General features: G+C 35.9%; 1 protein-coding gene across 13 annotated transcripts in view; it reads right to left on the bottom strand.

The window, feature by feature from the left end:
* ZNF236 (zinc finger protein 236) overlaps positions 1-24,206 on the bottom strand; it is a 94,466-nt gene that overhangs the window by 53,975 nt on the left and 16,285 nt on the right. For 12 of the 13 annotated variants that reach the window (XR_008575905.1, XM_054816964.1, XM_054816965.1 and 9 more), the window contains 7 exons: positions 23,888-24,052; positions 19,355-19,533; positions 16,078-16,202; positions 12,569-12,741; positions 9,991-10,137; positions 8,283-8,354; positions 2,544-2,747 (listed from right to left, as the gene is read on the bottom strand). Coding sequence is in view for 12 of the 13 variants with exons in the window: in XM_054816964.1 (XP_054672939.1) it covers positions 2,544-2,747; positions 8,283-8,354; positions 9,991-10,137; positions 12,569-12,741; positions 16,078-16,202; positions 19,355-19,533; positions 23,888-24,052 (1,065 nt within the window). In the remaining variant the exon portion in view is untranslated. The remainder of the gene's footprint in view (positions 1-2,543; positions 2,748-8,282; positions 8,355-9,990; positions 10,138-12,568; positions 12,742-16,077; positions 16,203-19,354; positions 19,534-23,887; positions 24,053-24,206) is intronic. The other variant, XM_054816958.1, reaches the window with a different exon arrangement.

Raw genomic sequence — 24,206 nt, 5'->3', positions numbered from 1 at the left:
AGAATTTCAGCTGGATTTCAAATTTGCCAAAACATTCTAACGCACCACTGACTTCTGATTGTCTGTGAGATATTAAGTTGGATTTCCTGCACTACTATATGTGCCAATAACTGCCTTTCAGAAAAGTGCCAAATGTTTCTAGAGAATTAAGCATTTGCCAGGAATGTACAGCTATCTCTTATGCTGACTACATGAAAGAATAGCTCCCCGTAAAAGGTCAAATTTGAAGCCCATCAGCTTGTGGAGAAGCCATAGATGATATAAAGAAAAAGGAAGAATGACAAACCAAAGAAAGGCTTGGAAATGCTCAAAAGCCTCTGTTAACCAATCACTAATAACCATCTGACCAAGGCAAGAGCTATGCGTTCATTTTTATGTACACCTGGAAGGGACTGGAGTGTAGGCACCTTTATGGATACTACTGTGACTGAAAAGGATCAAAGACCTCAAACACACATTTAAGTAGGCGTGTGCAGATATTTGATGTCTTAGAAGAAAGCTACGATTTATTTTTATTTTGTACAACAATCTGACTAGCGATGCTCATACAATAACTTCAAGAACCAACCTCAAAAACCTATCTATTTTTTTTAATAGCTATCAAGACAATAGTTATATTTTGTGTTGTAATTTGATGCAACTATGCATCACATTCCACACATTAAAGAAATCAGCACAGGTAACATGGTGAACCTGCACATACCTACATGTAACATTCAGGTCTTCCAAAAAACCTAAATGTGGTGGGTTGACCCTGGCTGGAGGCCAGGTGCCCACCAGAGCCGCTCTCTCACTCCCCTCATTCACCAGACAGGGGAGAAAAAGTATAACGAAAAGATTATGGGTCGAGATAAGGACAGGGAGAGATCACTCACTAATTATCGTCACAAGCAAAACAGACTGAACTTAGAGAGAAAATTAATGTAATTTATTACTAAGCAAAACAGAGTAGAGCAATGAGAAATAAAATCAAATCTTAAAACACCTCCCCCCACCCCTCCCATCTTCCCAGGTTCAACTTCACTCCCAGCTTCAACCTTCCCCCTCCTCAGTGGCACAGGGGGACGGGGAATGGGGGTTACGGTCAGTTCATCACACGGTGTTTCTGCCACTTGTTCATCCTCAAGGGGAGGATTCCTCTCATCGTTCCCCTGCTCCAGCATGGAGTCCCTCTCACGGGAGACAGTCCTTCACGAACTTCTCCAACGTGAGTCTCTCCCATGGTGTGCAGACCTGCAGGAACAGACTGCTCCAGCGTGGGGTCCCCCACGAGGTCACAAGTCCTGCCAGCAAACCTGCTCTGGCATGGGCTCCTTTCTCCACGGGTCCACAGGTCCTGCCAGGAGCCTGCTCCAGCGTGGGCTTCCCACAGGGCCACAGCCTCCTTCAGGTGCCTCCACCTGCTCCGACGTGCGGTCCTCCACGGGCTGCAGGTGGAATCTCTATACCCCCTCATCCTTCCTCCATGGGCTGCAGGGGGACAGCCTGCTTCACCATGGTTTTCACCACGGGCTGCAGGGGGATCTCTGCTCCGGCGCCTGGAGCACTTCCTCCCCCTCCTTCTGCAGACACCAAGGTCAGTGCAGAGTTTCTTACATCTTCTCACCCCTCTCTCCGGTTGCAAAAGCTCTCTCACTTGTTTTTTTTTTCCCTTCTTAAATATGCTATCGCAGAGGTGCTGATTGGCTTGGCCTTGGCCAGCGGCGGGTCCGTCTTGGAGCTGGCTGGCATTGGCTCTGTCAGACACAGGGGAAACTTCTAGCAGCTTCTCACAGAAGCCGCCCCTGTAGCCCCCCCCCCCTCCCCAAAACCTTGCCATGCAAACCCAATACACTAAAACTTAAATGGTACTTGAAAGACTAGAGATGAAAAAATAGCTTAAAGGTTAGGAGGCTATCACCAGTACTATAGAAGAATATTCTCTGCCCTGTTCCATTATGCAGTGGAGACTGCAGAACAAGCATAAACAGTTGAATTACTGCCCTGCATCTCTTCTGTTACATAGCATCTCCTGCTGCCAGTATCGAGGACAGAATAATGGGTTAGCCAAAACAGTGGTCGACCTAGGAAGGAATTTTCCTGCACAAATAGGAAATATTCAAATAGCCCTTATTAATTAGCCGGGATAAAGGTCCTGTATACATTCTCTTTTTTTAACCAGATAAAAATATTTTTACCCTCTTAAATATCATATTTTAAGCATGGCATAACTTAAGGATGTGCCACAAGCTGCTTCTAGGTAACAGGGAAAAAAAAGCCAAAGGGATCAATAAAATGTCCATGAACAGGTGTGTACACTTAAAACTTTCTTCTAGGTCGTGTAATCAATATTTATAACTTTGCTTTTGTAATATTATATAAAAAGATATCTTGGTGCATTCCATACCTGTTCAGTAGATCTTTACAATTCCTTCTTGACTGCTAAATCATTTAGAAATGCAGAAAGATTACTATCACTGAAAATACTGAAAACAAATTTCACTAAAATAAAAATGAGAAAGAAACCACTGAAATGTAAAACTCTTCTCACACACAGCTCTTACCTGCAAAATATCTCTATTGATTCCCACCGCAATGTTGAGTTGTTGACCAGGTTGTTGAGGCTGGTTATTTTCCACAGGACCTGGTTCTGATAACTCTAGGAGCTGCTGGATGACATCAGTTACAGCCTGCTGACCTTGATGCGCAGTAGCTGAAGACACTTGGTTTTCTGTCTGTTGAAGAAGTGGAGACCGAAAATGCGTGGCCTGAAATACACAGCAGTACATTTGTAAAGGAGGATGAAAAGTATATATGAACTCACCTGTTCGGCTCCCTTATCTGAAATGTCTGTTAACTGTCCACTACAGGGATGTCCACTTGTATAAGACATAAGGATTATACAAAACTATCATTCAAGGTGTGCTCACTCCACTGAAGAATTGCTTCTGTATCTCTCTTCTGCGGAGTTCTTGCCAAGCTGTGTAACTGTCAGCTTACAGCTTGAATTAAGTTTATTGTAACTACTGAACCTTCAACCACTTTACAAAGCACAGGGATCAATAACTGAATTCCACATGCAGAGGCCACATGAAAAGTGATTCCAAAACAAATAAACGGCACTGACATGGTTGTCTTTTAAGAGTTCACATTTAACTAAAGCAAGTCCTTTGGAAAAATAACCTTCTATTAGTTGTGATTTATTTGTGTTGTTACATCAAAACCTTTCAGAACAATCAAACTATTAACTTTTTTTGCCTTCAGCTTTCAATCTTCTCAATTTCTTAGCTTTAGAAGAATCTCTTCATACTCTAAAAATTTAAATACACATGGAGCTGTGTCAAAATACTAAAAAAATCTTCAAGTCTAAAAATCAAGTTTCTTAATCTTTGATACTTCTGCTGTAGGCTACCTGAGTAACAAATATGAAGTGATAAAAAGTGACAAAACCCCTTGACATCGCTTTTTAAAATCAGAAATAAAGACAACTTCTGTTCTCCTTCATTTATAAACTTCTCTTCCCTATAACAAATAGGCTACAGAAGTATACCATTACTGAAATAACTGCTTTGACTCATTTATTTTACTGCAGAAAATAAAAATATACATTTATATAATGGCTAGCCTCATAATCCTGTTTCTTAGAACACACTGGATATTTGCTTCTAATATTCACTTCTGTTGTCTAAAAATTATCACTTCAGGTGTGCATGCACACACACACATATATATAAACTGCTATCTTCTTTCAGATCACTTTGAACAAAGAATAAGCTTAGGCTTCATGTGTGCAGTATTTCTTCCAAGCTGAAAACTCCCGAGATTTTCTTTATACTGACACGTTACACTGAACAATCAAAATGACACTGTCACCGTATTTGAGGATGGTTACAAAGTAATATATAAAGAAAAAATAGCTTGACTCGAGTTATGTCCTGTGAATTTGATGAAGTATTCTTAATGCCTTCTCATGAGACAATATAAAACAAACCCTTAGCACATTTCTCCTGCATGCATGCAAGAATAGCACTTGCTATTTTGCTGATTTAACCATTAGTCCATCTTTTTTCACCTCACCAGTGGGACAGATGGAAAGACTCCATCTCTTCAGATTCAAATTTAGCAAAAGTCCTATAAACTTTTCAATATGTATTTTACAAAATAAAACGCACTATATGGCATTTTCATTGCAATAAACAGGAACTGAAGCGAAGTGTTTTGCTAATGAGTGTAACAGCTCTTTATAGAGATCACTCATTTTCTTGAAAAAGAATGCAGGGAAGCTCTTTAGTAGAGCGGGAAGCCTACACTAAAAAGTCTATAAAATTCTCCCAGGCTTTAGCAAGAAAAAAACCAACATTGTTAATGAAGGAACTGCTCAACATCATCTTTGACATGAAAATTACAGTATTAGATGTATTTAGCCAGTGTGTTCATATATTATACAGCAGTTTATTTACAGTCTCAAGGAGGTTATCTTTTTTGAAAAATAATATATACATATGCACACGCAGAAAGTTTGTTACCATTACTATTAAGAAACCCTGTTCATTATAAAAAGTTTCAGAGGTCTCTTTGTAGGTCTCATTTCAATAACTGATTTTAAAAATAGCACAGAGAGTGGTTTATTACTACTTCATAATTCCACATTTGTTCAATTAGAATAGTAGACCTTATGATCACCCCTAGTCTGTCTAATTTGCTGTGTAACACAGACTGTGTGACTCCTCTGAGTGAATTACTCCTTCAAGTAAAGTCACTGTACAGAAATTATAGCAGCTCTTTAAATCAAGTAATATATTGTGGTAACTTTTTCTGTTCCTCTCCAACTTCAACAAGTTGCTCCAACAGTAAATTATCCACACTAAAATTCCATACATTATGTCAGAGCATTAATTTGTCTAGCTTCAACCCTCTAAACTTTTTTCTCTTCTCTATTAAAGAGATTATAGATTTTTCCCTTTTCTTCAAAACAGCAGATCAAGTCATCCTTAAATATTTAATCTCATGGACAAAATAGATAAGGTACCTTGAATCTCTTCAATAATAAAATACATCATATCATACTTGAAGAATTCTGATGGCTCTGTTTCTTCCTGTATCTTTGAACACAGTTCATGAGTAGTGAACACTATAAACAGACAACCAACAACAGCAAAGTTTCCCAGAATGAAATACAGAGGACATGTAAGCTTTACATTTCTGTGAAGCTTCTTCTCCAAATAAAAAGACCAAAACTAATCTTTCCAGGAAAGGAAAACCTAACTTTTAGCTGATATAGCAATTATTACCTCTTCCATCCCTATTTATAAGGGGAATTTAAAGTCCTTGAAAACTCCTGTGAATATGGCTTACTTTTCCCATTCTTCTGTATGTGATTTTATTCTTGGCCATATCAGAACATATATTACTTGGTACATCCATCTCACCAATAAATCCAGATCACTCTGTATGAGTGATTTGTCTTCTTCATTAATTACCTCAGTCTTTGTATCATCCTGATCCATGATGATTTTATATTTTTTTCCAGGTCACTGATAAAATATTAAGTAGTGTAGGGTCAAGAATTAATTTCCAATAAGGAAAAGGAAGAATCAGTAAGGATGCAACTAGATTTACTTGCCAATAAGCTAACATTAAATAGGAGTACCTATACGTTTTCTTAAAACCATGTGTGATACGTTGCACAATCCCATGGAGAAAACTGAGCATACATCCTAGTTCAACAAATGAACAGCAACTGCACATAAACGAGCAGGTTGTGCATCTGAAGGCATGGAAACAAGCAGACAGTACATCAAAGGAGGAATATTTGAAAACATGTAATAAAATTGCTGCTGATTCACCTTAGCATTGAGGTCTGTCTGCATCAGTTTTGAGGTGATACCATGCATCCCTTTTCCACAAGATTCCCATACAGTATATAGTCACTACTGTAAAAATAGAAGGTACCCTAGCAAGGAAAAGGAGAATTCAAGTTTCTGCTCTAACTCCTTGACTAGTGTGGGATGCCAGACTAGTCCAGGCTTGTTGGTGCCAAATACAGGGCCATTATGACCCAGCAGAAGGGGCCCTGAGGGAGTCCAGCTTGGGCGAGAGCAGGGATTGAGCAACTTGCTTATCTTGCACTGATAAGCACCGGACCTGAACAGGGGCAGGAGATGAGCAATTTGTTCATCTTAACAAGGTGCGGTCCCTGACGGGTCTAATCCTTAATCAACTAAGTGACACCTGCGGTGAGGGGGAGCCTTCACAGCTTGACGTTACTTTGGTAAAACTAAACAGACCACTGCACCTCTGTACTGAACGCCTTTGTTCTCTGCCACTTCCCCCCACCAGCCCCGATCAACTGCACAACAAGCCTTGTTAAGGGCCAATCGGCACACAATACCTGACTTAGTCCCACCTCGCCAAAAAGTATAAATCTGGCATTTAGAATCATCTTTTTTGAGGATGAGAACTCCAACTATCCGGACGGGTCGGCGGGCCTGGACCTCTCTCCTCCCCAAGCAGGGACGCCTCTTTGGTAAGACTTGCGCCTCCGATTATGTCGGATGTTACCCCGGGAAAACTATCATTAACAAAAGCGCTGAACTATTAACTTGAGCTCAAAATTGTTGCAGTAAGTGCATTTATCAACGGCAATGCCGAACTTTTATATCTGTCGCCTCAATAAATTACCTATTTTTCTTTTCAACTTTGTGAAACTGTTTCAGTGGAAGTCCTTAGTGGGGCTCTGACAGGCAAACGTTGACTCTGATATGTGGCTACAGACATAATCCTTTAGACATAAACCGTTGACCAAGTCTGGGACTAAGACTGGACCTAGCCGCACCTAGACTCCTCTCTGAGAAGGAGTTTAGAAAGCAAGGGGGTCCTTTCTGAACCTCGTGACTCAACGGGAGGGCCTCCCTCAGCCACACATCAGATTTGTACCCTTTCACGCGACAACTAGAAAGTCAGGCTTCTCCTTGCTTGGTTTCCTAGATCCACTACATGTAAGCTGAAGCTGACTCTGTAAAGGTTCACACTTAAACTGCTTGATGGCTCAGCAGTTATTAAGTCATTCTCTGGACAAGACAAAGGTTTGAAGACACTAAGGACTGAACTGGACCAGTTCTCCCACTTAGTAGGCAAGAGCACCAGGCAGTTCTGGGAGGAAGGGGCAATGAGATCCATTGCTCCCAACTGGCATCTCTCACTGGATAAAAACCTGGCATTCTGCATCAAGTACAAGGAACCACACACGGTGGCACAATGATGATGATCTTCATTTTAGACCTGTGTTTTCACACACACACATGCACAAGCTTCCCTAAAAATCAGGCATCACCTCTGATACCACTCCTTTACAAGGAAAATAATTTCAATTGGTTAAAAAAAAAAGAAAATTTACTTAAAATAAATGGCTTTTGAAGAATAGCCACTTTTAATACTTTTTAAAGTCTTGTAAGAAATATAGTATAACTATTTAATACAGCAAAGATTAGTAATTAATTAGTTCACATCAGTTCAGTTTTAAGTTAACTGGTCCTGGAACACTGAATTCACAGTAAAAGATAAGAAAAAAGTAGATACACTGGTTATGGTGACTTCAAAGCAATACTGCCACATTTCCTAGTCCTTGGTTTTGTGCATTCTAGTACATGACAAGACAATCAGTGGCTGAAGTTGGGATGGGGGGGATGCATGTCAAATTAGTCTGTCACTAAGATACCATGCCGCAACCTATAGCTGACAAACAACATGCTACATAGATGCAACAAAACACGAACGCTTTCACTGTGACTGGCACATCAAGACTGCTTGCTATGGGGTTCCCGAAAGCCAGCCTGGCATCGTCCTTCCCCGGCTCCACGGTCTCCTCCTGAGCCCTGCTGCCTCAATTCCAAGCAACTCAACCAGCACCAACACAGTTCCTTCCCTCTCCACCCAAACCATGGTATCCCCATGAAGTAAAGTCAGATGGGCAGGATAATCCAGTATTTAGGAGAGTCCTTACTCTCCTCTCGTCTTTTTATAGAGAGAATATTTGCCACCATTTTGAAGACCTAATGAATGGGATTATGTGCAAAATCATGACCGTATCATGAATGAGGAAATATAATTCATTCAAGAACTGCTCCAGTCCTAAATAACCAGCTGCATTAACAAAGAAGTTTGCCTTCACATATTAGCTGATCAACTTATCAGAGGACTGTTGCATATCCTTTTCCACCAGTTAAATAAAGCTTAGAAAATTCTGTAAAGTTTCTCCCACTTTTAGTCGTCACACAAAAATATGACAAAACCTGCACACTTACATTCTTCCATTTGTTATCAACAGGCTGCAAAAGATTAGCAGGGGATGTTGTTAAAGGCTGGGTGACAGACTCCTACAAAGAAATGAAAATAAAGTATTTTAAGCCTTTGTATAAATAGAAGAAAAACATGGCTAATATCAAGCATAAAAGTAGCACTGTTCATTTTCCCACAGTATGGAGACTAGGGACAGAAAAAATGAGACTATGGGAGATAGAGCAGTACCTAGAATCACTAATGTTGCTTCACAGTTTATATACATTAGATAAACACGAGTTACAGAAAGCAATACCTTAGCTATAAGCACTGATGCAGCAAAGGGCAAATAACAACCTTAGAGTAAGCATATTTTACAAGATATGCTCATGTATCACACAAGAATGCATTCTTTGGCAGCACAGCACTTCAGACTTCAACTTATGGAATTTGTTGTATTAAGGACATGACCACTGTTCATCTCCAGGTATATAACAAGTGACAACAGAGACTGATCACAAACTTCAGAACAGAATTATTATACTGGAGATTTGTTGTTAAAAAAGCTCTGCAAGTTTTGAGCAAAATAAAAAAGTCAGTTCTAATATAAGAATGCTAGTGCTAATCTAAGAATGTACCATCTTTCTATAGCAATAAAAATCAATTGATCGTTAAATCTCTGCAGTTTCAGATATAAAATTAAAAATAAAAAGCATAATACTCTTATTGTGCAATTGACATGTCAGTTATCTTTGCTCTTCCTTGTAAACTTCTTGGCATCTGTTTTTGTAAAGAAATCTTTTTCTCCTCTATTGCTTACACTATTGTATGGAGGTATTCTTTATTTTTCCCCTCTTTCACACAAGCAGAGAAGTACGCATGCAGCAAAGATAACAACACCACACTTTTGTAATATCAATATGCAATGCAAATGCAAAATACTCAAGTAGACCAAAACAATAAAAACACAGCTGGACAGGGACAGCAAACATGAGGTAGTATGATGGAATCCTTTTCCATTCTGCTTTTAAGATTAGGCTTATGAATGAAGAGATGTACAAAAAGACATAGAGATTATATGTACTTGTAAGCAAATATGCTATACAAAAAAAGTTCATGAAATCTAAAAAAGAAAAATGGTTCTCCAAACACTACTAGACACTTGTTTTCAACAAGATACAGCTGCATAACGAAATTGAGACTTTAAAGTTTAACCCTCTTCTTCAAAGTCTGATATTACTTGTCATCCATTGACCTTTAAAGCATAAAAGTTGGAAATGAAGTGAAACAGAGGGCAATAAAAGTAGAAAATGTAGTTCTATTCACAGAAAAAAACATACTATGATACATTAAATACGCACTGGCTCAAAAAACAAAACAGTCTTATGAAACCAGAAGCATTTTCTGAAATTTAGCTTCTTGTATCTTGATTAAAAAAAAACCACCCCAACATTCAGTGCTTCCAGTAATGCTTTTTCCTTTATAATTTGTCAAATAAGCAGCTAACATTTAAAACAAATTATCAGAAATACTCAGAAAAAGAATCCACTATGTCTTCATATGGAATAGAATTATATAAACAATTTCTGAAAGTTAGTTAAAACTAATACATAATTTGAGTAGTTCCAGATTTCATTGTTTCAGTAAAACTTCACAATTATTTTTATGCTATCTGGGTTTCCTCCCCAGACAAACTCTTAAAGGCATTTTCACAATAAACCAAGCAAAGCTTACCGCTGTAACATGAGATACATCTGCTGAAGAGCTTGCAGAATTCTGTGGACCACCCATGTGCATCTTGCTGATATGTGTATTTAAACTACCCAAGCTTTTGAAGACACAGCTACATTCTGTACAGTTGTATGTAGGGCCATTCTTCACCTTCAGTAAAACAAAAAAAAAATTAAGTAAATTTTCCTTAGATCTACCAAATTGTATATTTTTCATTATTTATCCACATAACAAATATACTATGGGGTTCTGAGAGCTAAAATGATTTATTTTTCCAGGTTACTGATATTCAATTATGGTAGCAGTCTAGTATCTCTCGGATATCAAGTCAACTGTAATCTACATGCATAACTGTCCTCTCTATTACCACTTCTTAACACTGAGAAGCACCAGAGAGCAAAACAAATGTCATCCGACAAATGAGGCTTCAAACTTTTCCCTCCCTACAATTTCCTACCATTACACACTTAGGAACAAAACCGAAATGCAACTTCATCAATTAAGATATGCCTGAAGATGTAACGTCATACATAATACAAATGGTAGTTTGTAAATATGAAGAGAAAAAAAAGCAGATAATTCATCTTCAAATTTTGGCTCTCTTTACTTTTGCAAACGTATTTTTTAAAAATTTCTAAGAAAAAAGAAAATCCATTTTTCGGGTCAAAATAGAATGAAGGCGAGAGAGATTGGCCCAAAGGCCATATGAACTGCATGAAAAAAAAAAAAACCCGCAAGCACTCCACCAAAAAACCAACATAGTGAAAGGCATGGAATTTTAATGTATAGTTTGAACTTAATTTGAACACACAGGATGAGGAAGTGATCAGCAGCAACTTGTTTGGGACTTTCAGGCCAAGGGGTTGAGGTAATTAAAGCAGCTAAACTTGCAGATTCCAACCATCCCCACTTCCCCCTCCTCCTCAGTCTATCACATAGCAGTAAGAAGCAGTGCAGTACTTTGAATATTTAGGGGACACCAAAGTCTTCAAATGAAAACACACTACTTGCAATATAGTATGAAATTTTGTATTTTCTGACATAAGTTTAAACTGGTAACAAGACTTTAGGAAAGAGGTATCAACTAATAAAATACAGGTAGGACTAAACAATGATATGTCAAGTAAGAATCAACCTGTTTCATTATCACCATGTTTCATTATCACCTGTAACATTTTATGACTGTGTCAAGATAAAATGAAGAATTAACAGAGTTCTGCATGCAATCTTAAAAGAAAAACAGCGACCCCAAGAAAGAAGAAAAAGAATCCAACAAATGATCCAAAGCACTAACTAAAATGTAGGCTCAGGATCACAAAACACAGCATAAGATGTGATCAAGAGACAGGATTTATTTGAAGTCCCTTACCCCACAACTGAACTTTTTTTTTCCTTAGAGAAAACCAGACTAACAGAGAAAAAAAGTGAAAAATATTTTTGGCTCAAACCCCAACAATCTTGTAATATTGAAAAAAACCAATGTAAATTATTAAATTAACGTTGGTGCATTTTTTTTTATGTAGCAGAAGCTATTGAATATAGGGAGCTGTGATCAGTAAGGAAGACTAGTCACGCAAAATTATATGAAATGTAAACTTATGAATGATTTAATATAATTAAATGTAATACTAAACACTAAGACATATTCAATGAAGTAAAGTAAGTAAAAGTAAGAAACTCTAACGTACTAAATGGATCCTTAGTAAAAAAAAATCCAATAAATAAGATCTATTGCTGTAACACAAAAATAGAAAACAAAAAAGCAAATCTCAGCAGAGTTAGGGGAAAGAGTGAGAGCAGAGATGATATTCTGCTTGCAGGTAAAAAAAAGGAAGGAAAAAAAAGCTGCCTCTCATTTTATACCTTCCAAATCAAAACTAGGTCTCTTTCTGTGGGTATTTCCAACCACAAACCACTAAAGTCAGCAAGGAAATTACTGGACAAAGTTGCATAGCCAATGTTGCTCAGAAGATTATATTACATTATCATAGCAGTATCTTTTGCATCTTAAAAATTGTGTGTCACAAAGAAGAAAAAAATCAGCATAAAGAGGTCTGAGACAACCATGTTTTTTATCTTATTTTGTAATTTTCTTCTACCTGTAACCGAAAAACCTCTGAAAAAGGCTGCAAGATATATACTTCAAACACAAATAGCAAGTATGCTCTATGATGGAGTTAGTGGGTTGCTGTTTGGCCTTGCATTTTTTCACCATTTTCTGCTTTGCTGCTTTTGGCTTACTTTCATCTGATTCTAGCCCTCGTTCTCCCAAGACTGACACAGGTACATACTTATACATCTAAACCCACTAATAATTTATTAATCTATCAACGTACCAAAAAGACAATGGTAAATGAAGGTTTTGCTACTTATCTTAAGTATACATTTATACAGATTAAGCTATTTTAAGAAAGCTTGCAGGTAAAACCAACAAACTAGAATCTATACTAGAGCAGTAAATCTATATTGGCTGCAAAAAGCATCGGAGAGAGCACAGGAACAGCGAACAGGATAATTTAAATACTGAAAAAGAAATAAGCAGTATATTAGCACCAACCACTTTATGAATAATTGTATTTACCTCTGAATGAACTCTCTGTATGTGTGACTGAAGATTGCCTTTCTGAGAAAAGGCTGCAGGACAAAAGGCACAAGCATGGGGTTTTTCACCAGTGTGCTTGATCATATGGGTCTGCAATGCCCCCTTCTGGTTAAAAGCTTTTCCACATTCACTGCACTTAAAAGGTCTTTCGCCTGAAAGGGGAAAAAAAAATGTGAGGTAAAGGGCTTTATATAAACGTTAGTAGTTTCCTGTATCTAAACGAAAAATTCAGTTAAAATAAAATACTGCATATAGATATCAGTACATACACATACATAAACACAGAAACATACATTACTAGGTGTTTTGACAACGCAATTGTTTACCTCGATTACCAATTTCAGCATCTACTCTGATAAAGATGTAGCTTTGTGAAAAAGTTGCATGACCCAGCTGATGATGATCAGTTGAAATGCATAAAACAAATGAAACTTGTATGAAACAATTATTTAGAACAGCTTCCCTCAACTTGTTGTTTGGAAGATCTCAGAAGTTGCTATGCAAAACAACTGGAGGAAAAGAAATAGGGGAAAAGAAAAACCAAAACCACATATGCCATTCTTTTACACCAAATCCTGTAAAATGCATGTACCTGCACGGAAACAAACAGGTAAGCAGAGGGTGGAACGGACAGTAATAAATAACTAAAAGTCAAAAATTTAACCTTTTATTTAGCCTAAAATCAAAAAGTCTTACAGCAATTTTGCAAAAGGTGGCCTATGGCTCCTGCTCCCCAATAAATATTAATAGCCATTCATTCTTTACAACCACCTATTGAAAAAGTGCAATAAAATAATGTTTTTATTGTATGAGATATTGTACATCTCTGCCTAAAAAATAATTGTAAAACCTGGAGTGTTCATATTACTACTGAACATTAAAGAAAATCTAGGCAATATCATTACAGGAATGCTCTGTCACTATTGCCTGATTTTAGTTTTCTCAGTGCTGTGCATACATATAGTTATTTGTACATTAACAGATTAACCATGAAAAACTCCCCCGAAATTGTGACAAAATAGAATAGAACCACATTAACATATTACAAAGCTACATATTTTAAACACGCAGATACTAAAAACAAAGTTCAGTTTCTTAGAACTACATGTCTTCATTGACTGCTGGAAATCTTCACTGTGAATTCAGTATTACTTCTTTTTTTTTTTTTAGTGAAACAGTTTAGCTGTGGTAACTCCAGGACCTTTGAGAACTTTCAACACTTTCCATTTGCACATTTCTATAGCTACAACACTATGAGTATGCTGTATTATTATGTTTGCTACACCAGTAAGTACTAGCATGTGCTAAATATTATGCATGCTAAAGCAGTTTTAATGAATATTTTTATATGAATTCTAATTATATAGCTGTAATTACAACTAGTTTAAAATGATTCTCAATTAAATTCACATTGTTTGAAATAAAAGCAGCTATTTTCTGAAATAGATTACAAGCATATAACTCATGGTATCAACTCAAGGAATGTTTCTTTTCTGTTCTGCTGGTTACAGCCTTTAAAGACGCTTTAAGGTCTGAGGGTTTTAACTATATTTTTTAATATAGATTAAAATACAGAACACTGATTCAGATCTTGAAATACAGAGACAAAATTCATATTGGGCTTTCGTGGGTAATCTGCTTATCTTAGCTTCTATTAATAGCTGCTGGTGGACACATAGAAGTGTTGCTTCAGGTTAAGTTTGCCTATTTAAGTAAATTTCATTATTAAAACTAAATCTTAATTCTAGTGTGGAAATGTGGAATTTCTGTATTTCTCAAGTATAACTTAATAAAATATAGATTTGGGAGGGGAAATGGGGGGTTCATTACTATAGTTATTAATATGGGAATTGCAATCCCTGAGACTTTTTTTTTTTCCCCTAAAGGGTCTAAGTGCTTAAAATTAATAGCTACAAACAAAAAAGTATTGCAATTAAGACACTAATGTAATGCTGTACATGTAGCACAGACACGCTCTTTTAACAATTAAAGACTTAAGTATTCTAAATTCTTTAAAGCAGAGTTCGTAGTTCTTCTATCCTACATATTTTACAGTACCTCAAGCAATTGGATGCCAGACAGATTGTCTGCAGATTTAAAGTAGTAACATACTTCAAAAATTAAATGAGCATTCACCAGCCGCTTGGAACTTAAAATGACCTACCATCATGTGCAGATTGGGACTACATTTTCTCCTCTGGTTTCCCAACAGACAAATGTCTTTTTAATCTTCAAAGAAGTGCAAATGCTCTTGAACTTTTTGAAGCTTTAGAAAAGTGTCCTCAACCAACTACAATCTTGTTTCTTTAATTCTGACTAGAATAAGCTAAAATAATGTATCAAATAGATACAAAACTCGAAAATAAGAAAGTTAATTTTCAATGCATTTTTTTGGAAATTACTTTGAGGCAACTTTTAAAGCAGGTACAAGGGTGACCTCTTGTGTTACTGCTCTACAATTAAATTATAAAGCTTAAAAAGATTCCTAAGAAGGAGTCATGCAACAGAACTTTTATTTCTCCCTTGGCAAAGTCATTCTTGCACATAGCAACTTGTCACATCACCGTCTGAACAGACTGCTAATACAAACAATATCGCACACTTACCTAATTTACTAATTTAATTAGCTAAAATCTAGACAGAGCAATTTATTCACAAGATGGGAAATACATATATATTGCACATCAGTGGAGCGCTTTCAATGAAGGCTTTCTTTAAAGCCAAACTTTAAAACTTGAGAACTATTCTTACAGTCCTCTGTACACTTCAGAACCTTTTGTATTATTTTGTACTTCACATTTTTCAGTTATTTCAATTGCTTAAGGGTTAAACAAATGCACATATTTATTACAGTAATTTTGCAAAAAACATCCACTGTTCATTCTGCAAAACTCCACAACCACTTGCTCTTCTTCAAGTATCAAAATTACAATCTAGGCTTATCACCTCGCAAGTTCACTTTGGACATCCTGAAAATGGCAGTTATAGTAATTACAGAAAATATATGGCAGTAACTTTAAATAAATCAATCTAAAAACAAAAGCAAGGCCGCTATGTTAGTAGTGTTATTCATTCTCATGCATTTCTACTCTTTTTGTGATTGTAAATTTTGGAACTTGTTCTCTAGAGTATACGTAATCCCATTTAGAATACCTGACTGGCCCTTATCTAGGTACTCCAATTTTAGGGCCCATTGAAACTTTACATACCAAAACTAGTATTCTGTAACAAACGAAACCTGTAAAGCATTAAAATTTCCAGATGTATATAATCTGAAACAGTTAAAAAGATTTTCAAAAGCATATAAATTTCCTAAGCAAAGAATTACATAAAGGGTGTTTTAAACCCAACAGGTAACAGCATCTAATGAGCCAGATGTATCGATACCATTTCAAGTCCCAACTGGGAGAAAAATATTTAGCATTTCACAGATTAATTGAATGTTGTAAAACAAATGCAAACTAAAATAATTACTTCCATAGTCTTACCTGTGTGTATCCTAACATGTCGTGTTAACTGACTTGGCTTCTGAAACGTTTTTCCACAGTGAGGACAGGAATAGGTAAACCCACTTCTGTCAATATTTCTGTTATAAGACCTGGTATTTGATACCCTGTCATTTAAAAAAAAAAAAAAAAAGGGAATTTAAATAAAATCCTCTTCATCCTAATAGTAAACATTATTTTGAAGAAGCTGATTTTACCCCATCATTTTTAACATGTAAATTTGATGACAACGTATAGTATCAGCTGCTACAGTTTAAAAACTAACTCTTTAATGATCCAAAAGAAAAATGTAAATGGCGCATTTTTCTAAGTGCCTACAAACAACAAGAATTCTAGTTATTTCTGTAATAAAATTGATACTACTTAGAGGTTCTCCAGAGACATTTGCACTGTAAATTCTGCTAGAAGTACACTGTGACTTCACAACTACTGTTTTGGTGGGAACTTTCAACTCTGTGCAACTTTATTTCTTTTGCCTGAACACAGCAAGACTTTTGTTCTTAACTAGAATAGGAAGATCTCATGAACTAGAGCTCAAATGCAGCTGCTCAGGTTGAATAAAAACAGGTTAAGAATTTAACAACCCAAATATTCACCAGTGCTTCTCAAATACAAACCACAACCTCCACAGAGACACGGTAACAGATGATATGAACTCCCATAATTCATTTCTCTACAAATAAAACTAATTAGTTTAAACAACTGCTGAAAAACAGCAATGTGGGAAAAACAACAACTGATTTTATGCTGGGAAAAGAAAAACTAAAACCTTGGAGATACTAAAAGACTGTTACAACAATTCAGCTAAAGAAAGCGAAACCAGAAGGCAGTAGTATCTACAGCACTCCACATTTTCCATAGTGCCTGAATATTTACACCTATACAGTAATCCAGCTTGTCAGTACTGCTTAAAGCTAACTGAAATTACACAAATTCAAATACCTGGTAGTTTTCCGAACATCTAAGAAAGAAGAATTAGCTAAATGTGGAGCAGATGTGCAAAATACAATACCATCTTGAAACACAGGCTAGTATAACAAGATGAAAAATAGCAGGGGAGTGACAGTCGGTGCATAACACAGGAAATCATTAAACTTCTGCTCAAATGATGCATCTTTCTGCTCTAAGAGAACACAGTTATTCAGTGTATATTTAAAGGAAAGCACGTTTTTCCTTCAAAGTGCTTCAAATAAACATTGCATGCATTTTTAAACTCTTTTTATACTCTTGCAGAGCGAGCACAGTGTCTGGGTAATATATTTTACTTTTACTATTAATTACATCTATCAAAATTTACTAAGTATCCAGAGTAAAATCAATTGAAGATTGAAGAATAGGAGAGAGACCAACAGAGACGTTAGAACCTCTTCTTTCCATCTCAGGACAGATCTAGACCAGCCCAATTGTCAGAATATGCTTTCTGATGAACAACACCTGTTTCAACTATAGCTGTGGCATTTTAGTAAAGAAAATAATACCAAATTTGGAGACAACTGCTGAGATAATCCTTCAAGATCAGATCACCTTCTAAAATATTCCCTCATTTAGAGTTATGACCATTTTCTTTTCAACAAAAGGTAGATACTAAATTTAAATTATAACTTCATAATGGTTTTCCATTCGAATGCTTCAAGCACAAAATAAACACCCTTTTGGGAAGGAAAGTGCAATCACTTTATGAAGAAAACTTAAGGAAACAAGGCTCTTCATAATTTCAAATCCTAAAAAAATTCTGAAGGTTATTTTACAATGAAAAGCAGGAATCGAATAGTAAGATTTTTAACTACTGATTTATGTCTTTGAACTTTATATACAGTCAAGCAGGTTAGGTCAAATGTTAACTTTTCATAATTCATCTGAACAATAGGAGAAGATCGTGTCAAATAATGAATAAATAAATAAATCAGAATGTCCATGTTTTTACTTTCAAAATCATTTCTACTGAAACGCAGAAGGTGGAGCAGGATCACTTATGCAATTCATTAACCTGGCTCACATACATGGGTTGTATTGGTGCTGCTGGTGAAAGCACAATAAAGCACTGTTATGGACAGTAGCTTCTTGAACAAATGCAACGTTTCTACATCGAACTGATAAATAAGGTGAATCTCATATAAGAAAGCTCTGAACCTAGAAATAATCCATGTTTATGAAAATAAACAAATTATCATGGAGTGCTTATATCTCATTTATATCAGAATGTCGCATGCATAATACTCTCACAAAATCTCAGCCATCATATTAGATTCAGTCATCCATTATTTATTTATTCATCCTCACACAGGAGATGTCCACAACAGGAATGTTTTTTGTGTGTAATATTATATAACTCAATAGAAACATTAACAACTTTACCTCAATTTTCAGTTTGCAAATGGAAATCTGCAATTTTAAACCTTCTGGAACACAACTATTAACATCTCACAACCTGCATCATCTGCTAATAAAAGTAATTGGGAATACCTTATGTTTCTCATTTTTAAATGTGTATTTTTTCCATCTGTTTTTATAGAAACAGAGCAAAGATTAAAAGAGAGATCACTTGTCAAAAACCTTAGGCTTTCTTAATGTATAAACTGAACCAACATGAGTAAGTTTTTCTTTCTTCTCACTTACAGTAATTTTCACCTTCCTAAAAGTGAAGTTAAACCAGAGAGCTGAAAGAAAGGACAGAACAAATTTTCACCGAAAGTAAGAACAACATTTATTAGGCCTGTTTTTTCCCTTCATTTTGTGCTTTTTCAGATTTACAAGAAACTCACAGTAGGTTGTGGTAAAGGACTACCTGCAAAAGACAATTAGACTGCAAGGAACAACTTATTTCTTTGCAGAAGGATCGTATGAGGATTTTTGCAATTACAATAACTGCTACATAAAATTAGTATACATTTTCTTCAATGTACTGCCGTTAGCCTTTAAAATGACACATAAACACACTTCAAAAAGCACTCTGTATCAGAAAAACTTTGCCTGTGTTTAGAAATAGCTAGAGATGGAACTACACCTAGTATGGGTGCCTAAATATGAAAACAGAAAAAAGAAAAAAAAAAAAGCCTCCAAAATAAAGGCCTCCAAAAATAACCACCTACTTTAGCAAGATTTTAAAAAACAAATGCCATTTCATAACAGCTTGCCAGAGAAAAGAAATGATCTGCATAGATCATGGTACTTTGCTGACTGGAAGTGCTACTCTTGCTTCCCCCAGCTATCACCATATAAGTAACATCTGCTCATTTTGTTACAATCCCGTGATCGTCACCTTATTTTATAGTGCGTTTTCATATGCTCCTTTAGCTGTGAGGAAGTTTCAAATTCCTTTTTGCAAGACTTGCAGCTGTGGGTCCTATTGCCTGCCAATTCTTGACGATGTTCTTCCATGTGTATGGACAGCTGACTCTGTAAAGTAAATTCATCTCCACACTCTGAACAGATAAGATTCTGAAAGAGATAATAGAGACTGATTTTTCAAAAGATTCCCAAACAGCAGTACACTTGCACAAGCTTTGCTCAAGTAGATGAATGTATCCTTCTATGGACATTGGCAGCTGGAAGCAAGCAGCAATAAAAGTATACAAGCGAAAAAAAAGGTTATGAGCCCCATAATATAAATCATGAACAATAATCACTGCAAGCTTAAGGTAATATTTATACGTTAAGAAACTCCACTGAAACTGACTTCTGAAAAAGTTCATATGGTAGCAGAAACAAGCAGCTCAGTACCATCCTCCCCATCACTCCCTATTTCCTTGGTAGGCTAGTTCAAGATAGACACAGAAACTTACCTCAGTGCCATTACGCTACGCTCTACACAAACATTTGTAAAAAATACTACTTTCTAACCAGAAACACCTTAACTGTACCTTCAGAGATTTTATACTTTTACTGGTTAAAATTATACAGATTGTAACTTTTTAACACTAATCCCAGCACAGTTACAACTGATTTTTCTTAAGCTATCTTCACAGATCAGACAACAGAAATAAATAGGGACACATAATGTTTTTGACAGATATCACTTCAACCCATTTATTTTACAGCAGTGTTAAACATACCACTTTCCAGTTACATTAGTATTCCACGTCATTTAGAATGGAAATCATACTACTTGTAATGTTTAATGTAAAAGCACTGCCATTTCTCTGAAATTCAGAGGAAGAATCAAAGTCAAATATTGTTTCAATGAAAACAAAAAGCTCTGCATTTATTTGACTTCCTTTTGCTTTTCAAAATCATTAATTTCATTTCTCAGTGTATCTTTATTTTACAAAATCTAAGCAGAAAGTTAAGATTAAATGTCTAAAAATATTCACCATCTCTTTGGCAAGACATCTGTTACGTGTTCCTTACTGGTATGCATAAGTAAATTCAGAGTTTTTGTCTGGGTTCAGTTTTCAGTAATTGTAATTATCACTGCAAAATGTTTTTTATTCTCCTCCCCCTTTTTTTTTTTCCCTCCTTGAATGAACAACAAGGGAGGAAAAAAACTCAGTGTTAATTTAAATAAAGGTAGTGACAAGAGTGTTTTAATCAAGAGGAACAAAGATATGCAGTGCTATTTTTAAAATGCTTTGACAATAAACTTGTTCCCTAAGTCTGAAAAAACAAGAATTTCACAATATCACCAAACAACGTTTCCACACTACGATAGCTTAAGAAAAACTTAAAAATTTGAAGTTCTTTAATGAAATTAAACACTACCTCAAAAAATGACTTGTTTCATCTAACCTAGAGATCATTGTTACCAGACTCAAGCTACAGTGTGAGACAATCAATAAGAAACATTACTTTATTTTCCAGTATCTACATTCAAATCTGAATAAGCATACTTCTTATTGAAAATTACTGTTCTATACAACAAATCTGATTTATGACAATCCTTTTGTACAAGTGGGGAAAACTTACCTGAAGAGAAGCTTACAACGCACACTCTATCAAACTCGTGGTCCCCAAAACTGAGTTTGTCAATCATCACTTCTCAGCATTTTTCAGCAACATTATCTATGACACTATTTTGCTATTACACATATTCTGTTAAGCAACTTGCACAAACAAAAGAATAGCCTAAGAAGTATTTGAGACAATGAAAGTCTATATATTTTTATTCATTACTGTAGAATTTGCTGTAGGAAAGCAAGGACATGTTAATATAGAAAAACTGTAAAAAAAAATCAGTAATATATCAAGTCCAACAGCCTCTCTCTGGAAAAGGCAATATCAGCTTTATTTTTTTGCCCCTCAAGCAAACAAAAAATCCCCTACCACACATAAAACAAGTAATTGTACTTTCTTAACCTTACTATGGTTAAACCCACCTTCTAACATTAAACAAAAGGGGCTGTTCATACATTGATAGATAATACTTAAAATTCCCAAATTTAGTTTTGTAAAGCTTTACACATCTAATTCTACCTGAATTAACTATCTTTATCTTATCAGATGCAGTATCTCTAGGAACACTTTGGAACTCACCGTCTTCATCTGTTTAGTATCAATGACTAAAAGAAGATTTTAATTTGCACTTTTTCAAAGACCATCGCTCCCGAATTATAAGACAGGACAAATCAAATACTGTGAACATTATTTCAACGAAAAAAAACCAAAAACAACCACCTAAAACCCCCACACCCAGGATTTTTTAATAGCAGAATTTTCACTTTATATCCACCAAACATCAGTTTTAATTTTTTCAACATATTAAGGTTTTCCTAAAGCCCAAGAAAACCTCATGCTCTCATGGAGAAAAAAGACATAGCAGCAGTTTTAGTGCAATAAATTAAAAATTTTCAGTTTGTATTTAACATTCATTAGGTCAAAAAGTAGCAGTGGATACCACTGTCCATTTCCACAGAGGAAATGGACAAACCCAAGAATCCTCTACAAGGTTGGGCATATTTACACAAGGTATGTTTTTTATGATTTCTTAAAGAAAGCTACCCGAACATCAGGAATTTCAAATGTGGGTTTGGTTGCAGGTTTTTTTTTCCATTACACTAGTTTAATCACACACAAATCACCAAAGAACGTGAGGAGAAGAGTTAGTCTCCTGCAAGCTTAATTTCAATAGCCCAGAAAATTCCTTCTGGAACCTCTCACAGGAGCAATCAATCACGAAAATCTGCATTTCAAGACAGACAGATGCTCTCCCAAACCTAATTGGAGAGCTCAAGAAGCTAATCACACTAGTTTCTTGTTATTGCCCTTCTGCACTCACCTGTAGATAAAGCTGGGTGATGCAGCACAAAACAAGGCTAAAGTTATCCAAAGCTCAGCTTTGTGCAGCAATTTCAACTGCTACACAGGTTCCCTAAGTGAGTATGGATCTTTGCTCTGTTTTCAGATTTTCAACCCTTCTAACAGCAAAGTAAAAATAGCAAACAGGAGGGAGATTGTACTCCACTGATAACTTCTTATCCTGCACATTATGAAAAACTCCTGAATAACAGCTAGTGCCATAATCAAGACCTTCTGCTTCAAGTTCAAATTCCAGCTCTCCTACAGGCCCTGTGCATAACTACTGGGAAAGTCATTCATGCAATTCTATGTAAATTGTTACGTTCACCTCTGTTTTATCACAGTATTATAGGGCATTATAAGAATACATTCATTAGCAATTGAAAGGTGTTCATATTTTTATAAATTTAATTTTCAAGCTGCAGACTGAATTTTAAATTGGAAGGAATCACACAACCTATTCTTCTGACATCTGTACCAAGCATCGAAATCAGAGCTGCTGAAGTGGATGAAAAATCCCTTAGTGATAGACATGAATACTAAAAATTACTCTTAGGCTTCTTTCTTGATGCTCAGTTTCCTTATTCTGATGTTTTTAGCATTTCATAAATCAAGTTTCCTCAATAAATACCTATTAAGCTATGTAGCATTACAGATACATTAACATGCAACAAAATTATACTCAAATCCTCTCATTTTAACTCGGTTACGTACATGACAAAATGTGAACTGATAACAAGATTAAAGAAGGAATACATTCTCTACAGATGGCATTCCCTGCCTAAAATCCCAAACCTACTGGTCAAAACTGCTATAAAGCTGTCTGCAGTTGGTATGGAGAAACATACAATTGTTATGTTTATTATTAGAAGTCTGGCAATAAAAATGCATACTTGACTCAGCTCCAATTCTCCAAAGCAAAGTGCAATTTTAAAAAAGCGTTCACAGGAGGAAGAGGTTACATGATTGAAAACTTGGTATTTTGGGCAGTAAGATCAACTTCGGCAACTGCAGTAACGCAGTAATGACTATAAGGTGTGCAAAACACTACTATGCATTAACTGTTTGCTAAGAATTTAACCAATGCCTTATAAAAACGAAAAATTAAATTATGAGAGGGAAAGGAACAAGAAGTCCTCCCAAGCAAAATAACCACCCAAAAAAATGGGGTGGGAGTTCTAGATAAGGGAACCACTTCATGAAGAAAGTGGTTGCAAGAAATAAATGGTGAGAGTGCTTCACCATGATCATCAAAAATGATCACCCAGACTATTACATGTGGGCTTATCAACGTACATGAAACCACAGATATTGCTTCAGAAGAAAAGTATCTGTAAACAAAAAACTAATCAGTTAATAAAGACAGGATGGGAATACTTGCTTACATCCAATGTATTAATTTCTACTATTATTAAAACAGACTCCCCATTAAAAGTTTTACATTTCTTCTGAATGAGACCACTTATTCAATCCTCCAATCTAAAGCGTATAGGTAAGGGATTAAGTACAACCCTTATGACACTTCTTTTCAAAATTTAAATTGTGAAGTTTAATGAATTACCTCTTCTTTCTCATGTAGCATTATATGAGCTTTCAGACTGGCTACTCTGGAGAATTTCTTGTTGCACACAGGACATGTAGGATCTTCACCATTGTGAGTACATTTATGAAGTGTCAAGTTGAATTCAACATTAAATGACATCGGACACTGGTCACATCGGTGAGGCTGTTTGTTAAAAATCACAAAAATAAAGACAAAATTCAATCTTCCCATAAGTTACATATACCCTAGGTGACACATATACCCATACAAATCAAAATGTTTAAAATAAACAAAGAGCAATTCAAGTACCTACATATGGTAATGATCTTTAATAATA

The sequence above is a fragment of the Grus americana genome, chromosome 2, assembly GCF_028858705.1.
Source record: "Grus americana isolate bGruAme1 chromosome 2, bGruAme1.mat, whole genome shotgun sequence".
NCBI lineage: Eukaryota > Metazoa > Chordata > Aves > Gruiformes > Gruidae > Grus > Grus americana.
Note: the sequence above shows the minus strand (reverse complement) of the source record. Positions and strands in the feature narration are given on the sequence as shown.